The following is an 18510-nucleotide window of genomic DNA, read 5'->3' on the forward strand; positions in this document are numbered from 1 at the left end:
TTAAATCTATATCCCTTAACTCATTTATCTATCTTATAAGATACAAATTACATATATAATTTTCAAAAATTAAAATTGAAATAAGAATCAATAGTAAAAAAAAAAAAATAGCCACTGAAGCATCTCCCTTTGTATCAATATAAGTAGACTTTTGTCCCATTTGGAACTTAGACCCTGAGCCTCCCACAAGCCCTTCCAACCCTTTACCCACTTCAGCTAGACCCTTCCAACCCTCTACCACTTCAGCTAGGCCACAGCAATTTGTGTGTCCTTTTACATAAAAGCATTACTATGAAGATGTACATTTCATTCTAATTTACCCACAGTAAGTAGACAGTTGACAGTTCAATGAGATTCAATTTTAAGCTAATAATCAGAAGTTTCTTTTAAGCTAATAGTTTCCCAAGGTCGAAGTAAATAGGGTAGTCATTCAAATTTCAAATTAACAGCAGGAGCACCCTACAGGATTCTAAAATCGATTATCAACAGATCAAATTGAGCCATCAAATTGCATTTCAGCACATAGTTCTTACAATAATTCTAAGCTTAATCCCTGCTTACCAGTCTGGGTTTTTGGCTTTTTTTAATTTTCCTGGTTTTTGGCTTAATCCCTGCCATCAAATTGCATTTCAGCACATAACACAACAGCAATGGAGCAGCCTGTGACCAATTTCTTTCTCACCTGTGAAAATCCATTAATTTTAAACTAACATAAAGTCTTTAATATCACAAGGATCTACTCAACTTTTTGAATAAGGAAATGGGCATCTGAATCAAATAATTTCAGTGAATTGACCAATTTTCTAAACCGGTTCAGTTGACGAACTCTAATCCTGTCAGAGGAGCCCCAGCATGAAGTTGGAGGGCAATATCACCTACAACCTGTAATTGTACAATTAGCAGATCCAGGAGAAGAAGAGGACTGAAATCATGAAGTGAGCCAGAAATGACATCTTATTAACAAAAATGAGCAAAACTTCTAAGAGACTGGCAAAGATAAGAGCCCCAAGGGGGATTCACTAGTAGTCATTCACAATGCTGGAAAAAGAAATTGTTGAAAGCAGCAGACTTTTAGTCGAGAAATTTCAGGGGGAAAGAAGGAAAAGAAAGATCATGCATCATGACCCTAACAGCAGAACTCTCATGAGGAAATGATCCAACCATGACTGGTTAGTCCATAGTTCTCATACTAGTACATCTAATCGCAATGAGCTTTAGAAATTCAGTTGACAAGAAAATAAAGGATGAGTTACTTGTGTCAAGTAAACTGTTAACTAAGTTCAGTGCATGATTGACAAACAAAAATTTGTCAAACTAATTCATGTTTACCTAGAAGGATTCCAAGCAATTAAGAGTCAGAACTATTCCAGTAATCTGCATAGCCCACAAAGCCTTTTACTTTCTCTAGACATTTTGTCAACCACAAATAAAAATAGTACCTTTATATACATTTCCTCAGGAGACTTTGGAGAATTTGGGGTCTTAATTTTTTCTGTGCAGAGAAGTATGCAGTTGGTAAATAGGCTTTGTTGAATCTTACATGTCATTTGGCATTAATATAGCCAACACTTTTCTACTATACAAAACAGAGAAAAAGAAAGCGAATGAGGGGGAGGGCTGGGAATAGGAGAGAGAGTATGTAGGATTGCTAAATAATGTATATGCGCCAATACCTAATTTTATGTTTACATGTGAAACCAGGGGGAGGGGGGAAGAGAATTGTAGAACTTTGGCAAACCTATTCATGTGAAATGAGCAACCAGGGCTGATTCCAGGAATCATTCCTTAAAATTGGGGCTTTCAAGTAATCATAAAAGGATAACAATGAAGCTATTATTCAATAGGCAAAATTCTTGAAGGAGTCATTCTATTGTTTTTTGAAGGAACTCTTAGTAAATCATAACAATAGAAGAGGGAATTTGGTTGAGTCATGGCCCCCTCAACCAATCCCTGGATTTACCCATGGCAAGCCCATTTATCTACAGCACATGCAGCTGAAACAACTTCCATGGCCAATCCAAAAATTATTTTCAGGTGGCTCAATCATTGTGGGTCTTACTCTTCTGTCTTAAGCATCTCATGGGTGATGCCTATATCCAGTAGGGATGCTCTGGTCTGTCAGTGGAGCAGTTTTGTAGGCAAGAGGAATGAGAGTCTTGAAAATGGTGATCCTAGCCCATTTTGGTGCTTATAGAAGGAGCCCAATAGGAGGATCTCTTTGGGGATGGAGATGACAGTTTTGAGGATGAAGACTTGTGACCAAGGTCTATTTGTGCAGTCTATGCGATTGTCCTAGAAAGGAAGCTCACATTTTTTTATTGCATTGAGAGATAGGATCTGGCCTGAGATTGTTTTTTGTTATGCATTTCTTTTCTTCCTGAGTGTTTCCTCATACACTTCCATTCTACTAGAGTTCATCCATTTTGTGGTGTTTTTTCTAGAAATTTTTATTTTACTACCAAGGAAAAGAAGTAAGAAAAAAAGCTTCAAAACTAGAGGCTGAGTCATTTTCCTTGCAAATCATTACAAATATCATAAACTCACAAATATGAGATAAAACAGCTATTGCCTAAAATCAAATTAAATACACCATAGCAACAAGAATCCAGTAGATGATTATAAGCTCATACCTTAGCCATGGATCTATAAGAATGTTCTGTAACCCCTGCAACATGTGGTGTGACTATGACATTCTGGAACTTCAAAATTTGGTCATCAGGATTAAATGGCTCAGTCCAAGTAACATCAGTCCCCAGGCCTCCCAAGTGGCCAGATTCAAGGTGATAAGCAACAGCCTCATAGTCCATGAGACCCCCTCGGGCAATATTTATCAAAAGGCCACCCTAAACAAAACAAAATATAAATATAAATATGCAAAGACATAATACTAACATTATCTAAACTCTCTCTCTCTCTCTTGATTTACTTTTCAGTTGCACAAAATAGAATATATTCAGGTAAACTGAATAGCCAAACAACAGACTCACTTGAAATGGCCACAACATTAGATCAACTAGCATTAAAAAGAGCACTTGAAATGACCTGACTTGAAAAGGTTACTTATTTAGCATCTTTCCAATAATTCTAAATTAAAGGGGACCCAAAATTTCTTTGATGGCTAAAGTCCACAGGGAAGTTGGAAAAGCAACCTTATCCTTAACAAGACTCGTTTATATCTACCCTCAATTTTTTCTTAGCTCCTAAAACAATGCAAGAACAGAGCATCTTACAATACCATTTTCACTAAGCCTGGCTTTCAAGGGAGAACCTAACCTAGGCCCACAATGAGAAGAAACTTTTTCCACAATGACAGTCACTAGACTAAGCCAAAGCCGATACCCCTAGTCTTGCCATTTCTCATAAAATGAATAGCAGGTGGAAGAAAGACCCTCCTAAGCCTTCTAGTTTGAAGAAAAGCATTAGCATCACTTTTTTTATGAACAACTGACTAAATTAATGTCTCGACTTTGATAGTAACACTTACTTTCAATATCAACTTAGCAGAATGGAGCTTGAGGAAGGAATTCTTTCTTCTTAAAAATTGAAAGTAAGGTTTGTAACAAATAGACCATTACTTGAAAGGATTAGCACTATTACTCAGGCACAGGAAGAACTAGTGAACACCATCAAGATATAGAACTCAACTCAGTTTAAATGTTAAGAAATCATAGCTTTGTTCACAGAATTATAAGGAAATTAGAATAGGGTTAGTATACATAATCAATGTAGTTTTATATATATTTGATAGGTATAATTAATGTAGCTTTGTTGCTTATGGAGTTTTCTTATGGTTCTCCAAAGACAGCCAATATCTTGTCTACGACTTGATATGATCTTAATTTGACACTCTAATAAAAGGAAAGAGAAAAAAATAAGGCCCTATTTTCTTAAGGGAAGTTAAAAACATTTTCCCAAGAAGTTGACAACACAAAGGTGGACAAGATCACTTAAAACATCTAATGAGATCCATTACAAATCACTAAAAGCACCGTGGTGGATTCCTCAACCAAACAGATTTTCAGGAAGAAAAAAAAAAAAAAAAAGAGATGGGAAATGGAACTGTTTGCAAAAAAAAAAAAAAAAAAAAAAAAAAGTGAAAACTATAAAACATTTTCTAGACCAAACTCAACCTAAGTTGTCCTCCAGCTTAACAACAAATCTCAAACTATAATTAAAATATTTAATGGGTAAAACTACATGCTAACAAAAAAAAAATGGAATATGTGCCTCTTAAAATTCAGTAACTGATCTCAAATTCTTATTAAACAAAGTAATATCTAGACAAGCTTGTCAAGAGTGAGATCAGCTTGTAATTCTATTCAAGAAGTAATAAAGGATATAGAGGCCAAGAATAGTAGCCATAAATATTCAAAATTATTGTAAAGGGGCACAAAAGTAAGAAATTCCATCCAGCTTGGCAGGTAAATCTGGTTGGAGGTACCATGAACAGTTTCAAGCTTTTACAAAAGATTAATGTCCATCATTTTTTTAATTTCACATTTGGTAGCAAAAAAACCAATCTTCCAAGTCTCCGTGAAATCTTTTACTTTATGCTTAACTTATGAACCCTTCTATGGGTTAGATCATAATGTAATATTCATAGTCGTAAAAACTTCAAAATTCTCACCCTGTATGTGATGGTGAAGAACCACCAAGCAGGATGTTTAAACATCTGTAGGTTCTCAAAGACAACTTTGTCGTTTCATTGAGTTAAAAGCCCTTCGTTTCACTAATGATGGATTTGACCATTAATCATGGAAGGGGATTGAGCTCCCATCCTTTTAAAATGTTAGGCTTACTCAAAAAATGTGGTAATTATTTTTTTATCAGAAACAAAATAAATGTATTAATAGAGAAAAACGATATGAGAAGGATGAGAAATCCTCCCCATGAAGTACAAAGCTTGATCAAAAGAACTAAGTAAACCTCCACTAATCAAGGAAGGCTATACAAGAGGTACAAAAGGTCGTGTGATCAAAAGAACTACGTAAACCTCCTCTAACCCAAGGAGGGCTATACAAAAGGAACAAAATGCCTATTCAAGTAAAAGAACCGTGACCCTCTAAACCCAACCCTAAGGTGTACATAACGGGAGCCAACGAAGCTAGATTACACTCAAAGGATAGGGTTTAAAAATGTTTGTACAGTAATCCCATAAAGAAATATAAAAATCAAGCTGATCCCACATCATCTCTAGCGTCTTCCAAATCTCCTCAAAAATCCTACCATTTCTCTCTCTCCACACAATCCACAAGAGAGAGAGAGAGAGAGAGACTTGATCCTCTAAAGAGTCTTGCCTCTAATAGAATTCCCAAAACACTTGAAGAAGATCACAAACATATCGCAAATATTGCTAAGCTAAACCCATTCCATCCCAGCCTGTGAAAAAATTATGTGCCACAATCCCAAAGTAATCAGACAATGCAAGAAAAGATGATCAATCATCCCTCTACTCCTCCTACATAGGATGCACCAATCAGGGCTAAGGACTTTGAAAGGTCTTCTCAACTGCAACATGTCATTGGTATTTACCTTCTTATGAGCCAGTAACCAAGCAAAGGCCCTGACCTTAGAGGGGACTTTTGAGTTCCACAAAAAATTAGTTGGGTAGAAAGGAATAGAATTTGAGACACTAGCTAAGGCTGAGAAAAAAAATTTAACTGAGAAAATTTTGAAAGAGGACAGAATCCAAGCTTTCACATCAGAAACAGAAGGAATCAAATGAACAAGGGAAAGTAAAGGTTTTAGTCTTTCAAGATCCACAATCTCCTCATCAGTTAGGTTTCATCTGAAGACTAGATTCCAAGACAAAGAAATGTTATTCCCATAATAGCTGAAATAAGACGAGTTTTAGTAGTGATGATTTTGAACAGTCTTGGAAATTGTAAACGAAGAGATTGGTCCCCCCACCAAAGATCTTCCCAAAAACGAATTTCTGGTCCCATCACCACCTAGTGTGTAGAAAAAATTTGAAGACAATGAGCAATGGCCTTCCAAGGGTAACGATGTGACCATCTAATTATATTCTTGGCATCCCATCCATCAGGATGTGTCGCATAGATACTCAAAATAACTTGATGCCAAATGGCACAACCTTCCATAGGGTACCTCCAAATAAAAATAAAAAAAAGAGGTGGTAATTATTGTGAAAAACACTTGAATGAAAAACCTAGGTGCACAGTAATGTTTTGTGTTTCAATTAGTCTAATGGAAATGTTTTCTTAAATCCATGGACACTTATGCTAATTTGACAGCATGTGTATATTTGCCTGAATAGCCAGATTCCTCATTGGAAGAGATTTAATCGAGGAATGTGATTCAAGTGGTGACTGATAATGGCTCCCTTACTTTGCTGCTAATGAGACCCTTAAAAAGAAGGCAAGAAGGAATTTATTTTGGTGACAAAGTACAGCCTATAATATAAATTTGATAGTTATCAGGTCAGATTTAAACGAGGAATGTGATTCAAGTGGTGACTGATAATGGCTCCCTTACTTTGCTGCTAATGAGACCCTTAAAGAGAAGGCAAGAAGGAATTTATTTTGGTGACAAAGTACAGCCTATAATATAAATTTGATAGTTATCAGGTCAGGGCACAATAAGCACACGATAAGCAAAACAAGGAAAAGGATCTCGTAGATCTGCCGCCATCTTAGGTAATTAATTTGATAAGAAATTAAACCGAAGTACAAACACATCAACACCAGTGAAGGGACAGCATTTTTCAGTGCTTACCTTGGTTTAACTAGAACATCGGAGCAAAAGATCATAAGCAAAGAAGAAAAACTTTCTTTATTAATCAAAAGGAACCAGCAGATACGAGAATAACACAAACTTTGATAAAGAATATGACCAGGTACCAATAACCATAAGCCACACTGGAACTATTGTCCACAACACCTTCACTGACAAGCGTCTCATTGTCCCTTTCATTCCTTAGTCTGATATTTCTCTTGGATGTTCGCATGTTTACACTACCAGAAGACAGCTGTGGAAAATCCTACTGCTTCTTGTTTGATTAGAGCTATAACAAGTCAAGAAAATCTCACAGTATCACAGGAAAACTCATACTCAAGGTAGCCCATCTTATCTCACAAGGCACATTAATGATAATTATGAAAGGCACAAGTTTTATCATTTTTTTTTTAATAAGCGAATGAGGTAAAAACACAAATTTATCATTGCCAAATAAATAAATAAAAAGAAAAATTAAGCTTCTTCCAAAATTCACTACTGCATATAAAAACAAGAAGCAAACAAACCTTCCTCATTGAAGATATGAATTTCTTGTCTATTATGGCAGCCTGAAAATTAAAAAATCCAAAATCAAGTAGATATCAGAAAACAAAAAAGCATTCTCTGCAGAAGCCCATAAAAGGGGAACAACAAAAAGTAAAAATGCTGGTTTTTACTGTTTCACTATTCAATCTCAAGCAGCAAACAACTATGTCAGCACTGCTTGCAAAGTCATAGATAGCTTCATGACCACCCTTCTCATCAACCAATTCATCAGCATTATCATTTGGAGTGGGAAACCCTGAAAATATGACAAAGACAATTACTTAGCAACTACCCAGCAATGAGTTTTGCTGTTTTAGTCTATGAGTTCTTACATACCATTTGATTGGCTAGAATTTAGAGACTGAGAGGCCCAACTCCGTTTTGTAGCAAGAATTCTTACACCGAATGGTCGCAAGCGCTTTGCCAAATCAATCCCAATATTTCCAAACCCCATAATGAATACCTACATGAGCAAAGAAAATTCTATCTATTTAAGAAAAATAATAATAGGCTATGTGATGATAGTTAATTCCATTGATGACACAGAATTCCACTAAAGCATATTGTAATTTGAAATAATTACAAACCATTACAAAAGTTCACCAAAACATATTGTAATTCAAAATGAGTTCCAACATTTAAATAGATAAGGGAGCTTAATAAGAAGGTACATATCCGAATTGCTAAAATACTCTCCTGTTACTAATATCTTGTTATGATTATAGTTAGTTAAACACCCATGCTAGATATAATATGATGAAATATACATAACTAGCAATTGCAGAGACTAAAATATCATTCAACCCCGGGTTGTTTAGATTCCACTCAAACAGATCTCTTTCCTATCCCCAAATTGTATTTCATCAAATAGGGGGGGAGGGGAATGAGGGACAAATTACAATGAAGCACATGGAGCAAAAATTATTCTGCTACCTTGTCTTATGATTTACATTCCATATGAATGTCTTAATAGATCAGAAGAGGCCAGGCCATGTAAAAAATGAAATAGACTAATCAAATGGAGAGACATAGCTTACTTATTTGTAACATTTGTGTCTTCCATTTCACAAAATCTTACATGCGCGTGTGTTATTTGTCTCACTTGTTGATCGTTTACATTCTTTTTGCCAGCAAAGGAAGAGTTTGAAAGAAATTAAATCCATCATTCCATTTTATTCCTTCAAGTCCAATATTCACTTCACATTTACTTTCATCAATTGATGGCACATTATTTGCGACAAAATACAACAGATAACTCAATTTTGCAAATGAGCAACCATTCCATCATTATCCAGAAAAGAAAAGATTTGTACTACAAATTAATCCATGATGCAATCCCTAATTTAACTGGTAAACTGAAACACCATATGTATGATAACCAATACTCCTCAAAGTTCATGCACAAGGACAGTCATTCTCATTGTCCTCACCAACGGTTCTCAGATAAGAATTTGTATACTCCTATGGGGTTTCTTTGTATTTATGCCCACATGGATTTCAAGTAGCACCTATTTCTCTAGCAGCAATTGAACTTTATCACTTTCCAGTCATAGTGACCTAGGTGAATGACTTTCATCTTTTAGATTCTCTTCTTTTTCTGCTATTTCAGTACCAGTGACTTTTCAGTGCCATGTCTCTGTAAGTAATTTATCAAGATTTACCTCAGCCCATTATAAACTTCTCCAAGAACCCATCATTTCTTCTTTTAGTGCAAACATCCACCACCAACACCCTACCTTTCCTAGGAAAAATTCAATCACATGATAATTTAAAACCCACTGCTTGTCAATAACTTCTAAGCATAGGAAAACCAATCTAGCTTATTCTTCACTTTTAAATGTTCATTCCTTTTACACCACTGTTGAAATGATTGCATCTCCATTTATTAGTTCACAGAAATCCAACCCAACAAAAATAAAAACTTACTGAAATGTTTGGAGCTAGCTACAATAGCCTGTTTCATCATTCAGCCTTACACAGGGCCATTTATTCAGCTAAATAATTGCCTTTCAGGTTGTTTTTCTTGCCATTCCCAATGAGGCAAACATTTCATGCCATTTTTATGAGTTTGCAATAGAATAAGAGGATAATCTTCAACTACCTATTCAGCAATCATACTAAGACAAACTTTCAAGCAGTTGCTGTTGAGAAAAAATATGCTTGGATATCACAAACACAAAGGCAAAGAAAAAGGTTTAAAAAAAAAAAAAGAAAGAAAAGAAAGAAAAACCAAAAAATTAAAAATCCCAATAATGGCTTGACCAACAAAAGGGATACTCACAGTTTTTCCAAATAGTGTATCACCAATAGGCTCTCCAACTATTTTCTGTTTTAAAGAAATCTGCATCTCTTTCTGCAACAATAGTCCAAATTATGAAGAAAATCAACATATAAAAAACTGATCCGGAGATTGCAAGAGAACAAGGAATAATGATTATTAGATAATCATAAAAACTCCCAAGGGCCGAGATTAATGAAAGGTCACTAGAACACTGAAGAAATAACAGAATCCAAACCCAGTAAAAGAAGGCAGCAAGAACAAAGGAAGCCAGGAAGCTATGATGAATTTAGAGCTAAGTCAGTAGATTTTAAGTTTTTCTGACTGTTGAGTGCGTGGAGCCTAATTATACTGTGCATTCTTTCCCTTGACTATGGATGAGCCTTTACAGTGGGGGGGGTTGGGTGTTTTACATATGTATTAGCCTACATTATTAGGGTGGTCATTTTCCATTGTGAAAAGCAAAGGAGAGAAGATCACCGGGAGGTGTGAGATCACCCTGTAATTTTTCTTTGATTATAGTGGAAAGTCTACAGCAACAAAGTGGATGAGGTCTCACATTAACAGTGAACCACATGGTAGATTCTGCGTGTGTGCGCTCTATCTTTTTATGTTTTCTTGTGTTGGTATTGCTCTCATAAATAAGGATTTGATATGCTCACAAAAAATCCCAAAAACAAGTAGGATACTGATATGTTGCAGATATAGCTACAATAAGTATTTCCTTTTACATAATTATTATGTCATACATGAAAAACCTAAAATTGAGGCCTTTTTCATCTAAAATTCTGTGGTCATCACTTGTAACAATTCTATGATCATATCTCCCTCTTTCCTTTGAGTGTGAGAACTAAACGGCCTAAAGCAAGCAAAGACCTCATTTGCACAGTTTTCTGTAATGGTTTTATAGTTCACAAGAAGTCATCAGTTACAATTACATATTTTTTTAAGGGTCAAATACACTTGGATCACTCAACCATTAGGGCTGTTTGCACTTTGCTCCACTTAAATTCAAAATCCAACAATTTGCCCTTTAAAATTGCTAAAGAGTGCTACTCTACTTTTGTTTTTCTTTTTTTCTTTTCTGGATGGAGTTTATTTGATTAACAAAAAAAAAAAAAAAAACCATGTGGCCAGCATGATTTGAAAGTGTAAGAGAATAATATAGGGTTTTAATCCCTTTGAGTGACTCTTATACCCTCATATTTGGGTCAAGCGCAGGGCACATAAGTTTTTCTATAACTGAAAGTAAGCACCATTCAAAAAAAATGTTTTGTTTTAACAATTTTGGAGGAGCTAATTGTTGAATTTTGAATGTGAGAAGCAAACTATGAAAGGACAAAAAGGCCCCAGGGCCAAAGTGTATTTAACCCTTTTTTAAATAAAAAACACTTCAATTAGTATATGAGAACCATGCGTTTTTTTTTTTTTTAAGGCAGAGAATGTGGTTTGGAACTCAATCATATCCTAAATGTATCAGGTTATGTCCTAAGTACATCTGGAACATGTCCAACTCATCAAATGTTACTTTTGAATTTGCGATGTGCACGGTGCATAGTCAATGCATATATATTTGTACCCAACGAGTAATTGTATCCAACCTTATCAAATAAGAGCCTTAAGAAGTGTCCATGCTTTAGAAGTTCTAGGAATATGTCACCAGTAGGGGATGAAAAAGCTCCTTAAGAATTGAGATGTGAAGATGTAGCGACATGTCAAGAACAAAGACAGACAAATCAAACTACTCAACAACAAAAGATGCTCTGATCTATGCTTATCACACTAAACTACTGGGAACTTCAATTCAAATGGTAAGTAAGGCCACAAGGAATAGAATCCAAACAGATCCTCAAACTATATCACAAATCTGGCTTCCCAAAATCATATTTTGAGTATCTTGAGGAATTATCCAACCTAAGCTCATAGTTGCAGTGATAACAAGGCAAAAAGCATCAAAGTAATTTCAAGAAACATTGAATTCAAAGAAAAGAGATAGATCAAAAAAACAATAAGAGGTGTTAAGAAGAAAGAGAGATATCATAGGCCATCTTCATCACCAACAACAAATTTTACTACATTACACTAGACTTAATAGCCCTAATAAGGTTGAGATCCAAAAGAAAATAGAACTCTGATTTAACAGAAAGTTTGAACCTCTTAAATTTGGAAATCTTGTTTCAGAATTCTATTAAATATTGTGAAACTTCAGTGAAAACATTGGCAAAAACATGGAATCTTACTAAAAAATGAATTTCAAAATATTACATATAATTCAGGTGCCAAGGTACTTCAAATATTTCATATGTTTGCAGTAATATGCTAGTCACTCCACTCCAAATTATCATTTCCTATTCAAAAAGGGGAAAAAAATGAAATGCATCGTCCATACAAATGGTGTTATCAGAAGACAAAAACATAGTTTTAGTTGTTTAGGTATGAAAAAGAAACTTCCTAAAATGACATTTTTCCAGTTTCATATTTTAGGTGCCAATTGAACCGCCATCCTGGCACTAACCCTTGATTTCTAGTTAAAATCACTCAATCAGTACTGAATTTGAGGGTGAAAGTCGAGAAAGTTGATGAAAGTTTAATAAATTCAATCAGTATAGGCAAAAACGAATCATAACAGCTCAGAATAGTTACTGTGCAAGAAAGAAAGATAAGGCTACAAAAAACATATGTGCCTGCATAAAATGTGATATTAATCTAGGAAGAAAGGCTCAAAATAAGTGGTATACTCATATAAGTATAAAAGAAAAAAGTTAAACTCACCATATAATTTGTTTAGAAATTGAAAAATGCATAGGATTTAACCAATTAGGGAAATAAACAGGTTCTACAATAACATACTTGCTTCCGGAGAAGTCCCAGCATCAGATATATGGCCATTTCTGCACATGAGGCAGCATTACCAGTTTCACCACTCGCGATTCTAGCGACTTTAATTCCACATTTTGTAGCAGCATTGATGTCAACACCTTCATGCAAAGATGTATGACACTATCAATTTGGATGGCACATCAGCAACATAAAGGCAAAAGAATATCAAATGACATGCCCTTGAGGCCTAGCTCAAGTGAAAAAAGGGTTGGGATGGGTTTATGGGAGTTTCCAAGTTCAAATCCCAATGGGGACCAAAAAAGGAAAAAAAAAAAAGAAGAAATAAATTTACCTATAAAAAAAATATATATATATATATTAAATGACATTCAAGTGAAAATATCAAAACCCAATAACTTTTACTGTAGTGAAATAAGTAACATATGATACTCACCTTCTAGCCCAACACCAAACTGCATTATAAGCTTCATCTTATTTGCACGAGAAATAATATTTGAATCTAGCCGCATGCTTTTTACTATACACATATCATAGTCAGCAATAACATCAGGCACCTCTTCAAAGGAAGAATCATCCACCTACAAAATAGGAGCTTTAAATATTTAATTGATACATTATATAAGCCCAACATTTCAGAGAAAGAAAATCTGAATGCTATAACAGGCATGCTTATTTCACTGATATATTGTTATATCTGTGTTATTATTTTTTTGTGCGTTATAATTTTCATATGAAAAGGATAAAAGAAAAATAAATATAAGCAACAACATTAAACCTGGATAAATGGGTAGTTTTGTAAATATTCTCTAGTGTATTTATTTGAAGCAGGAAAATTTGGCCCACAAAAGAGAAGACGAGTGATGCAACCGTTGCTATCCTTAACCATTTTGTCTATCTTCCTTGGAAACACTGCACTGAAAAACCTCAGAATTAAAAAATGAAAGCAAAAATGAGCTTTTTCAATCAAAGGAAAATACAATATTTCTTTTCTGCATTGCTCATTTATCACTCGAAGATTTAATTCCTTCTCCATAAAGTAATAAGGAGAGGGAAAAAGAGAAGCCTAGTGCATGAAGAAATTACCCATGCATAATGCCATACAAAAGAATAGAAAAAATTAGCAAATTTGGAATTAATATTGCACAGAAATATGAAGTAGGGTTGTAGTCCCCCATGCAGGACAGATGCATAGTGCACCATAAGATGACTGCTTAGGATAAAATGAGAAGAACAGGTATATAGAAGTTGAAACAGACTATATCTGCATTGTATATTTTCATGTGTCTAGGACCAAATCATAAGTGCCTAAAAATTATGTTAATGATTTAGATAGTAGAACATATGGTTAGATTGATGAAGTAATAATAGAACCAAGAAAACTAATTTAAGGTTGAAGTGGATCTCTGTAAGAAAACTAGGATGTTTTTCTCTTTTCATAACAGATGATCACTAAGTAAAAGAATAAATGGTACAAGCAATAGGGAGGATGAGAGATCTGGCTTTGAGAAGAAAGAGAAGAGCTGGAAAGCATAAAACCATACAATAAAACCACCAAAATCCTCATAAAGATACATGAAACCCAACAAAAACATCTTAGTCCAAGATCCAGTCTCGGTCAGCACATTAGCCAATTTCTTAGACAATCTAGGCTTCGAAGAAGCAAAACATCCTCAAACATCCTTAATCTCCAAATCTGGTGACTCAACCACTAAGGGCTTCCCCCCACTAAAAGAGGCCCAAGGAATGACCAGAAAGAACCTGCCTCTACAGTAATATTAGAAATTCCCATTGTCAAAGCAACTAAAATGGCTCAAATCTCCAACTGCATAGCAAATCAAAACCTGCATGTTTAGGATAAGCTAAAAGTAGGTTATAAATAGTTCCAATAACCCCTTCCAAGCCCATCTGGCCTAGATAACTTAAGAACACCCACTTGAGAGTAAGAAAACTTACAGAGGAATTATCTGAAGATTATTCCTTGTTTTACCCTCATTTCCCCAGAAAGTAACCCCCTAATAACCATGATGTTAAATGGAAATTCAGAGAATTCCTTAGATTTCTGAAAGGCCCAAAACAGCCAGAGAAGTAAAAGGCAGGGATGCATCCCACACGATGTTCGTGGTTCTCTATTAGTTTATATGCTTGTATAAAAAACACAAACAAATAAATAAATGAAATTTCTACCACCCCTTGGTAATTTCCAACCAAATGACCCAAATAGGAGCTGAAAAGCCACTGTTCCAGAGGACTATACTGCACTGAGTGCTTCCCCCCCCCCCCCCCCCACCTCCTAAAGCCCCCCAAAAAAATGGAGATAAACCATCATAATTCAAATCTCCTTCAAAGCCATGCAAGCAATTCTAGCCACCCAAATAAATTCTCAGTCAATAGGAGCAACCCCAGACAAAAGAAAAAGGAAAAAAAAAAGTGCCTTCACTCCATTTCTCATGTGCAAGTACATTTTTGGGCTTTTTTTTTTTATAGGTAATTTTTTTCCCTTTTTCTTTTTTTGTCCCCATTGGGATTTGAACCTAGAAACTCCCATAAACCCACCCCAAGCACTTGAGCCAAGCCTCAAGGGCTACATTTTTGGGCTATTACCTTTGTAGGGTTGCTTTGGAGAGCAATTGATCCTCTTGTTGAGCTGCTATAGTGCAAATGCTTTAATTTTCAGAAGGGCTTTGGTCTTATCCTATAAAATCAGGCAGAAAAAAGACCTGTTTTCACATTTGGATAAGGTATAGAAAGAATTGAAGATAAACAAACCCCATTTACCTACAAAGTCTAACAACACTTTCAGGACAGATGAGGACATGCAGATGTCTTCAAGAGACAAAAGGATAGTCACAATCAGTAAGGTTTTCCTTCAAATCAAAGTTCCAGAAGAAGAATTGTTAGAAGGGAATAGAGGTTCACAATAGGAAGCTTCTCTCGACCTCAAAACTCAATAAAGACAGAAAGGGGAAATTTTCAAGGGCTGTTTAACCCGCAAAGGACTTCCAAGAACTGAATTTTAATGCCATTATGGAAAACAAGTCTCATTTAGAGGGAAAACCTAAGACATTTGGAAATGGTTTCTTAAGGCAGAGATGAGAATTCCTTCTGACCCCACCTATTAAACTAAAGACCACACTTACTAATGATAATAACATCTAAACTCCCCATGCCAGATCAAATAATAATAGTAGAGGTGACCTTCATAGGAATTTTAAAGTATACATGTATCATTTAATAAGCAGAGATACGAGACAAATAAGACTGAACTAAGGCCGATCCTACCCCCACTGGAGATATCTGGTTCCAGAAACCCAAACCTCTGAGGCTCCACCCAGGCATTTTGTAGGCCACTTGCTAATGGCACACTCAACCAAAGAATTAAATCCAAAGATCATCCTGAAGGCTCTAAGGATTAGAAGACATTTGGAGTGTGGACCAATCCACATGAAAACCTTCCCGTAATCCTTGCCTCCTGCTCTAAATATTATCTGCCAAATGACATTTACCGCCAAAGGTAATAACACAGAGGAGGGGCCCCCTTGTGTAAGAACACTGAAAGCCTGGCTTGCTATAAGCATCAGATCACTGTCATTTGATAAAATACCTAGAATCCATAAGTGCCACCCTTGCCAAATCTTCTTTCCCTCATAGTATGGTCAAGGAATCCTACTCCACATGCTTATGGGGTTTTTCAAAATCTGCTTTGGATACGACTCTTCCCTCCAACCTGAGTAGATCTAATCTCTCATCCGTAATCTCATTAGCAATAAGCACTACATTAAGAATTTTTTCCCTCTGACAGTGCCACTTGGGAGGAAGACATAATGTCTAAAAGCACATTGTAGAGATATTCAGAAAAAGACATGGTAATTAACCTATATAGGCTCGCCATGAAGCTAAAATATCTAAAATCCTATATCATATTGATACTATATCTTTGGAACTAAGGCGGTGAAAATTGAAATAGTGTTAGATTGGAGCTCCCTAAGGTTTCAAAAGATGTTTGGCTTGATGATCCTCCTGCACTCTTGGTAAAATGCCATAGAGAGTCCATCAGATTTGTAATCCTGTCACTATGCATTCTGGAAATCACTTGTTCAATTTTAGTCTCCTTGAAAGTTTTTCTCTGAAATTTAACACTCTCAAGGGATATCATGGCCTGATCCAAGCTCTATAACCTACGATTAGACAATATGTCTTTCCTATACCAGGCGCAGAAGAACTATAAATTTTCTTAGGGAATCAACTGTTAAATATCCAAGATCACCCCTTTTTAGAGATCAAACTCGTAACATTGTTCACCTCTCACATCACAGCCGACTATGTTAAAGCAGAAATACTCACAGACTCTGGGATCTTAAGAATTCAAAAAATTATTAAGCAAGTTAGTACAGATTGGTCCAAATGAATGGTAAATTAGTTGTTCCTAGAATTCACCGCAAACTACAGAAACATTTCATTTCAGTGGACCTGCAAGCTCAATGACTATAAGAAATAATCAACTTTACATTTTATAAGTTCCATAAGAATGCCCACTAGCTTGCAGCAAAAGACCCACAATCTTAATAATGCAGCTATTACTCTAACCCCAAATGAATCTATCCTAGAATTAAAGCAACTGTGTTATGTTCTTACCAGCCTTAATTTTGAACCTTTTTCCCTTTTCCCATCCTCCCAGAAACTACAATTTCCCCCTCACAAGTGTCGTAAGTTGCCTAAGAGCTCCCCTTTTCACTCTCATTGTTAGTATTGTCATGCCTTCCACCAGTTAACATGGATCTTAGCTTTCGTTCAGACTTTTAGATTTTGATGGTACTATTTATTTCCACCAACTTCTTCCTCAGCATCATCTAGGCTCCATTTGGATCTCCAAAAGAATAAAGAAAAAAATGATGGAAATGCATAAGACAGAACTCCATTTTTATTAACTTTCAGCATTTTCCTTTTCTTCTCCAACAGCCAATTATTTGAGTGATGATGATAACACTTATATACACCCCATAATACCACCTTGCTACGAATCATAAAAACCCAACAAACAAAAAAGAAACAGAAACAGAAAGAGAGAGAGAGAGAGAGAGAGAGAGAGAGAAGAGCACAAAAAACAAAGCAAACTCAAAAATAGACCATCCTGCCAATTAGCAAATAAGTCATGTAAATGAAATACTTTTTGCGGATGATGAAGACCCAATGAGGCAGAATCCCAAGTGAGTCCTCTAAATGCTTTTTAGTTTGCCTACGATTGATGGCAAATGATAATAACCCAACAAAACAGAAAGCCTAATTGCTCCTCCAAAATTGACTGAACAGGCACATCAATCAAGTACCTGAGAACAAAAATACACTTACAAATAAAAGAACAGACTGCTAAATTAAACTATATGAATGAAATCATTTCATCAATTTATGATGACCCAACAGAGCAGAGAGCCCAAATGGATCCTCTCAATGGTTGTTAGGTATGACAAAATTCATTCAATTACCTGACAGAAACAAACAAAGAGGTAAACACACCCAACAGTAGATTGAACCATGAAAATGAAATATTTCTAGCAAATATTAATGCCTAATAAAAGCAGGGAGCCCAAACGGATCCTTTAAGAGTTGCTCAGTTTATCAGAACTTACTCCAAACACATCAATGAATTTCCTGGAACACTCAAAAGAAGAAATGGGGCAAATGAAACAATTTTAAACCCAGAAAATGGGTCCTCTAAATTCTTGTTAGTTTCATGAAAATTTAGCAATCAAACACGTGCACCAACTACCAGAAACAAATAAACAATGAAGGAAAATGAAAGAAACCCAGAGAGAATCTGATAATAGAGATGATGGGGAATTCGAATTTTGGGTGGCTACCTGCTAAAGAATTGAAACGCTACTTTGGAAACAATCCCAAATGCCGGCTTACAAACCACCATAGCCGTCATATGGCACGATTGTGACATTTTTTCACTGGAAAATGGGTTTTTTACGGTACTGGTTTGGGCTTAACCCGTCTGGGTTGAGCCCAGTCGAAAACAGTGCTCGAATTTGTTTTCCAAAAATGGGCAAATTTCTCAAGCAGTTTGGATGGAAAAAAAAAAATGAACGAGTTTGAAATGGAAGAAATTC

The 18510-nt window shown here is 35.6% G+C and overlaps 1 protein-coding gene across 3 annotated transcripts; it reads right to left on the reverse strand.

The window, feature by feature from the left end:
- Positions 1-359: 359 nt before the first annotated feature.
- Positions 360-18469, reverse strand: LOC117907841 (hydroxypyruvate reductase). 3 transcript variants are annotated; one of them, XM_034821498.1, is made up of 10 exons: positions 18256-18469; positions 13176-13314; positions 12834-12978; positions 12410-12537; positions 9563-9634; positions 7618-7744; positions 7413-7537; positions 7263-7304; positions 2631-2843; positions 360-882 (listed from the first exon to the last, which is right to left on the reverse strand). In XM_034821498.1, exons 1-10 carry the CDS (start codon positions 18342-18344, stop codon positions 814-816), a joined length of 1149 nt encoding a protein of 382 aa, XP_034677389.1. In that variant the 5' UTR covers positions 18345-18469; the 3' UTR covers positions 360-813. The 3 variants fall into 3 exon arrangements, with proteins under 3 accessions (XP_034677389.1, XP_034677391.1, XP_034677390.1); XM_034821500.1 differs by having other exon boundaries at positions 13176-13309; positions 18256-18468; XM_034821499.1 differs by lacking the exon at positions 18256-18469 and adding an exon at positions 18025-18166.
- Between the last annotated feature and the right edge of the window lie 41 nt (positions 18470-18510).

The sequence above is a fragment of the Vitis riparia genome, chromosome 18 (assembly GCF_004353265.1).
Source record: "Vitis riparia cultivar Riparia Gloire de Montpellier isolate 1030 chromosome 18, EGFV_Vit.rip_1.0, whole genome shotgun sequence".
Classification (NCBI taxonomy): Eukaryota; Viridiplantae; Streptophyta; class Magnoliopsida; order Vitales; family Vitaceae; genus Vitis; species Vitis riparia.